Source organism: Magnolia sinica, chromosome 4 (assembly GCF_029962835.1).
Source record: "Magnolia sinica isolate HGM2019 chromosome 4, MsV1, whole genome shotgun sequence".
Lineage (NCBI taxonomy): Eukaryota > Viridiplantae > Streptophyta > Magnoliopsida > Magnoliales > Magnoliaceae > Magnolia > Magnolia sinica.
Window position 1 is genome coordinate 17372870 of NC_080576.1, and position 6922 is coordinate 17379791.

Here is a 6922-nt window from a genome sequence, read left to right on the forward strand (position 1 = left end):
AAGTTACTGAAGCCAACCAACCCTACTATGCCGGGTTGCGTAGTCCGGAATTGCGAAAAACCCCTAGATCGACGGTCGTTTCCCTGTTTTAATTTCGTTTTTACTATAAATAGTAAGTTTTATTTTAATTATAACTCTTCATCCGTCGGGCTTTAAGAGTTGCGCCCAACGTGAAAAAAGCTTAGAATAATTAGGAGAACGGTTTGGTGAAGCCAAATAGGAAACTTACTATTTTTGGCCGAAAACCTTGCGCACTAGTAGACATCACGACCGTCTATAAATAGTAAGTTTACTATTTATAGTAAGTCGCGGATTCTAGGAGTTTGAGTTGTAGTTTGATTATGATTTCTTTCCCATTGGTTGGTACCCCTATTTAAAGGGTTGTGAACTCGTTTTTATTTAGGAATTAACCAATTTCGAATTTATTAGAATTTATTTCTATTTTCTGCTTTCTTTCCTAGTGGATTCGAGAAGTCTCTGTGAGGAGTCCAGAGAAGCTCCATGGATTCGGAGTAGTTATCCTCGTCACGTTCATCCCCGCGTCACTTATGATTCTTAAGAATCGCTTTTGTTAGGCAACAGCAGCCATCCCATCCATGGGTTAAAAAAAGGATAGCTGCATGAAATAACACTTAATAAATGTTTGTTGGATCATTCAATCGGTGTAATTTTTGCGTCTCAGCTGACTGGATGTTCTCTGGATTTAATAGACAGTTCAGATCAATCCATTGAACTGTCCAACTGAACTAATGCAACTAGGAGCATTGGATTATTAGATAATCCTCCATATAAGATTCATCCAGATTTTATGGAGCATCTACGTTCTCTTGTCCATTACTGTTTTTATATTAATTAATCTGCCGGCTTCACCCATTGGAAGGACCGTTGGTTCGTTGTGGCCCAAGAATCCAACGGACCTTCCAATAGCAAAGACAAAATTGACTGGGAAATTACGAAAAGGCCACCAAGTCTGCCAGGGGCAGAAATGGGTTGGATCTCGGCCTTCTCAAGGTCAGCCCAAGGGAAACGGATTGGCTACTCCCCCTGCAACCGGCCGATGGCTGATGGTCGGTGCTCCGTGGGCTCCACCATAATGTATGTGTTTCATCCATGCTGTCCATCTATTTTAATAGATCATTTTATGGTACGAGAGCAAAAATGAGGATATCAAGGCCAAAATTGAGGTATATCCAAATATCAAGTGGACCACATTACAGGAAATAGTGTTGAATGAACATCGACCATTAAAAACTTTTTGGGGGCCATAAAAGTTTTGGATCAATCTGATTTTTGTTTTTCCCCTTAATCTAGGTCTGTATGACCTAATCAACATATTGGATGTCAAATAAACAGTACAGTGGGCCTTAGGAGGATTTTAATGGTGGATATCCAATCACCATTGTTTTCCTGTAGTGTGGTCCACATGAGATTTGTATCCCTCTCATTTTTGGTATCAAGCCCTAAAATGATATGTAAATATATACATCATGGTGGGGCCCACGGAGCACCGATCATCAGCCACCGGGCTAGTAGCAGGGGAATAGCCAATCCGTTTCCCAGCTCAAGACCCTTTTTCGTAATTAGGCCTGAGGTCGAATCACGCCCCTTAAAATCGCAAATGAAGCTTTGTCGAGCTCAGGCAGAAATTGCCAAGACCTGGACGTGCGCCAGGTCGGTTTTCATCGTGGCTTCAAAACCAATATTCAAGCCAGACCTATGGACCCCTGTTATCTGCCCACGAACCATTCCCAATAAATCTTTCTGATTGGAAGATCCAGCGTCCAATCTCTGAACTTTATTTATCTGGAATTGACCACTGTTGTACTTTTGTTTTTAACTGTTCACCGATAAGCAAGCTTCGAAATAAAAGGCTATGATGGTCCCATCAAGGATGCTTTTGGGGGTAGTCTATCCATGGTGGAACATAACAGGCCAATGGTCTGGATTACTATAACATGGGCTTCATCTGTCCAAATTTGAGGGTCCAGCACCCAGTCATAGTAAATTCTTCCGAACCTTTAATTTGTACGAATGAGATTCGTTGTTCAATGATCCAAGCCGTTCAGTGGATTCAAGTAGAAGATGGTTCGTACTTTGGAACGAATCCATCGCGGGAACATCAGACCAGTGGTTGAGATGATGCAGCTGCGGGTCTTCCTTGAACAAAGTCAAGGCTCGAGGATAACGTGAATGTCCTCGTCCCGACGATCATCTAATTCGTCTCTGTCACAAAAGATCCCTGGCCCTTGAAAGACACAGGATATATAAATGCCATGATTCGTGCCGCCCGTGATTTAAAAAAAATAAAAAACCGATTACTCTTTTATCTCTTACAGGGCAATTTTTGTCTAAAATTACAAAATTGCCATTTTCTAGACTCGTGCGCACGCTTGTTAAGATGCAGAGAGAGGCGACCACCCGTCGTGCATTCTTCGCAGCCACGCACATGGTGATCTGGACCGTCCATCCAATGGACTGCATCTTAGATGGCCCACTCGGTTAGCGTTCATAAGATCCCATTTGTCTAACCAGCAGTCCGCAAAATAGGCAATTAAAATAGCATTTTGCATAGCATGGGACATTAATGGATGATCCATATGTCATGGCAACCGTGGCAGAGTAGGATGGTTGATATACAATATTAATAAAATAAGATCATACTGACTATAGCGCTGAGCATGGATGACTCTTAATTAGAAAATTGTTTTGGTTTTGTTTACACCGGACCTAGCACCCTTCGCATTCTGCAATGAAACATTGCCACGTGTAACTGCTCATGTATTAATTCCCACTTACAAGAGCATTTGATGCCCGAGATATCTCTGATGCATATCCTTCTACATACCCCTGCCAAAAATGGAATGGCTTAGAATCGTAGACACATGTAGTTACGAAAAATGAACTATTGCTTGAAAGACATTTGATTGTTGCACAAGTGACATGTATGACTTGCAACTTTATCCAAAATACGAATCATAAAGTTGTCTCATGCAACTGTAGTATGAAATTTTTTCAGAAATAATTGATACTTGCTTGCAGATTATAGAAGATTAAGAAAAAAAATTAATTCATTTAGAATTAGAAGAAAATTAGATTATGATTCGGCTTTGAAGTCTAGCAAGAAAACCTTAGTGTAATTATCTTTTATTGAAATCTATAAAAGCAACATTCGATAAAGAGCTTTTGGTGCTTATCGTACACAACTAATTAATCTTTACAGCGCAACATTGCTTACCTTTGTTTTAGTTTCTTAGATTAGATATTCCATTTTTGTTCAACTACACCATAACAAGTTTGGAATCTATAATTTAGTTTAGATCGGATAATATTTGATACTATCGATACAATTAATACACCTTAAGAGTAATTTAAATATTTATGATATCTATCATTAGATTCCCTTGATTTCTGAGTTCTTACTTGGTGAATACATCAGTCTAACCCTTCCCTTCTAAATTGATTGCTATAACATCATTGGCTGAATGGTTAAATCAACCTTTATATGTCTGATTCTAATCAAATAGGTTTGGTGCTCAGAGTCACAAGCATTTAATTGTTTTGAATTGAGTACGGCTCTTGAATGCCTGACATTGTTCCTAATTGCACATGTTTAACCGAATTTGATCATACTATTCCTAATTGCACACCATTTGGACAGGGAGTGGTACCGGTACCACCAAAGTGAACCTCCATAATTAAATGGCGTTTTGGTAATTTACACAAGGAGTAGGGGTATCTTAAGAAGGGAAAGTCTACCCAAGTCCTATATCTCGTATCTTAAGCAATACGATCACCAAAACCAATTCCTCAATCCATTCCCTCCCTACCATGGATAGGCGACCTGAGGAGCTTCAGTTTCTAGGGTTTTTTGGCATCTACAAGGAATCCTACAAGATTGTATTAACATGGAGGAAGGTCTTCTCCAAAATCACCCTAGCTCTAGTTCTACCTCTATCTTTCATCTTCCTGGCACACATCCAATTATCAGAACTCATAGGCACAAAGATCGACACCAGTGAAGACGCCTTGGACAACACCAAACCTGGTAGCCCAAAGCAGAATGAAATCCTTCACCGCATATGGTCCGAGTGGACCGCCTACTTGCTAATCAAGGTGGCCTACTTCGTCTTCGTCATCATCTTCGCCCTCCTGTCCACGTCTGCTGTTGTGTACACGATCGCATGCATCTACACCGCTAAGGACCTAACCTTTAAAAAGGTCATGAGTGTAGTGCCCAAGGTATGGAAGAGGCTCATGATCACATTCTTATGGACAGTTCTAATCCTACTAGGCTACAGCACTCTTACAGTAATGGTCATGATCTTCTTTATCTTCCTGATGGGAATTGGCATGGCGACTCTGATGGTCCTGATCATTGTCTTCACATTATATTTTATTGGGTTTGCGTACATTATTGTTTTATGGAACCTGGCTAGTGTAGTTTCAGTACTAGAAGACGTGCATGGAATTGCGGCGATGGAGAAGAGTAATGCATTGATCAAGGGCAAGGCATGGACCACAACCGCCATATTCCTTAAATCCCAAATTGCGGTTATGTCTATTAGTATATTGTTTCAGAAACTTGTGGTACATGGGGAGTCACTGGGACTAACAGCTAGGGTTGGATTTGGGATCCTCTTCTTCATGTTGCTCGTGAAGCTGATCCTCTTTAGCCTCGTGATCCAAACGGTTTTCTACTTCGTTTGCAAGTCCTACCACAACCAGAGCATCGACAAGTCGTGCCTGGCGGATCATCTCGAAGTGTACTGGGGGGAGTATGTTCCTCTCAATTCCAAGGCAGTGCAGCTGGAACCGCTGTATGTTTGATATCGAATTCGATCGTTTGTAACAAGTCCTATCGAAAATTACTTAGATTGTGCATCATATGGATTGCGTTTGTGGCGAATTATATTTGTATGAGTATAGATGTTTGAGCAGATATGAAAATATTTAGAACTTTAATAAGATCATTAATGGTTTTGGGGTGATATGCCCTAGAAGGGAGTTTCATGATACTTTAATCAGATTAGTATACTATGGTTAGTTGCAAAAGGGTTAGGGGATAAGGGGTTAGTGGTCCATTTACTGAATGGTGCTGATGTGTTTCAGTGTAGAGAGGGCAGTTTGTTTCTTCATTTTCATTGTAGTATAGGGTGTTGGTTAGGTCAGTATAAAAAAATTGGTTGTGGTTACTATCTATGCTGAATAAAACTGTGGTTTTTTAAGTTTGTTCAGTCGGGTCCATGGTTTAGTGATCCAGACCATTAGTTTGCTGGTCCCCATTGTTGATGGACCATGCTGCAAATAGCTCCTTTATATTACAATAAGAACCTTTGAGTTGGTGACATGTAAATAGATGGTTAAGAAGAGAAAGAAAAGTGATGGGTGGGAACTTGCAGTTTGGGAGATTCTTGGTAAGTGGTTCATCCACTCACGGTGGGGCACAAGAGATCAATGGTCTAGATACAAAATTAAAACCTGAATATATATACTGTGATTACGCTCATGTAGAGGATCTTATACAATGACGTTGGCTGACTGATAAACGGGACATTTTGGATAGCCAATGGAATTATTCTGGCCGATTACTAAACGGGATACTTTTATTCATCGCATCTTTTTATTTTAAGTTTTTGACGCATACCACATTGCGTAAATGACCTCTTTCCTTCTAACTATTGGAAAATGACAAAGTAATATCAAGGGCTGTCAATGGGCTGGGCCCTGGCAGGGAAAATTAAGATTTTGAATAGGTTAGCCCCTTAGATAATACCCTATCTGATACAGAGGTTGGAGTGTGATAGACTTCTGCAGGCGTAACGGAGAAAAATATACCATGTGAGCTTGTCAGATATAAGCTTAAAATACAAATGAATATAAATTACATGTAGTAATTGTCTAAAGCTCAAATGAATTACATCACATAAAACAATAAGAATTGAATGCCCACCATTAAAAATCTCTTGAGAGCCATGAAAGTTTTGAATTAAGCTTATATTCGGTGTTTTCCCTTCATTCATGTCTTTGTAACCTTATTCTTGGGTTGGAAGGCACATAAACATCACGATTGAGCTCAAGAAGGTTTCAATGGTGGGTGTGGCATCCCTTCTATTAGTGTAGTGTACTTGGGCTTTGGATCTGCTCAATTTTGTGCTAATGCCCTAATTTGGAGGGGGCAAAATGGATAAATAGCATGGGTAAAAGACATACATCACTGTGGAGCCCACAGAGATTAGGCCACCTCTTGCTCTAGGGATATTCATTAGAATCTTTGCTTTTCACCGTGAGGTTATACATGCGCACGTGGAGCTTTTTTTATTGGGCAACGATGATTCTTACATCCCCCAATATGATATACTTTTTACATGAAAGAAATTAACTGTCAAAATGGCAAATCTACCCTTGCTTTTACCTGGCCCTACTCACTCCCCCCATGGGATCAAAATGGCGATGCAGAAGGCCGTGGCTCGGATTGTTAGATCTGACCAATCGAGGCCATGGTTCAGATTTCTTTGGGTTTGTGAGATCCGACCAATGCATGCTATGGTTCAGATCTGATCAATGGAGGCCATGGTTTGGTAATCTTTATCTATGGTTTGTTGATCTCTAAAATAGATGGACCATGCCCTATAGGTCATCCAGATTGGATGATCTTAGCCATTGATGGTGTGATTCATGAGCATAAAATACAGTGGGGCCATGAGCATCAAATCCATGCTGACTGGACCGGCTGAATTTTTGGGTGTCGTATGTGAAGCTGCTGTATTTTCTTGGAGCGCTGAATATGAATATGTGAACCATTCAATATCGACCGCTGCTATATTTTCTTAGATCGTTGGATGTGGAATTCTACCTTATTTTCTTGGAACACTGAGTATGAGCATCAGATCCATGGGATTTTTTGAATCTGGAGGGAAAGAAA

At 40.3% G+C, this 6922-nt stretch overlaps 1 protein-coding gene across 1 annotated transcript; it reads left to right on the forward strand.

Moving 5' to 3' along the window:
• The first annotated feature begins 3828 nt into the window (after positions 1–3828).
• Positions 3829–4827, forward strand: LOC131244056 (uncharacterized). Its single transcript, XM_058243720.1, has one exon. The coding sequence runs from the start codon at positions 3829–3831 to the stop codon at positions 4825–4827; it is 999 nt and encodes a 332-aa protein (XP_058099703.1).
• Positions 4828–6922: the final 2095 nt, after the last annotated feature.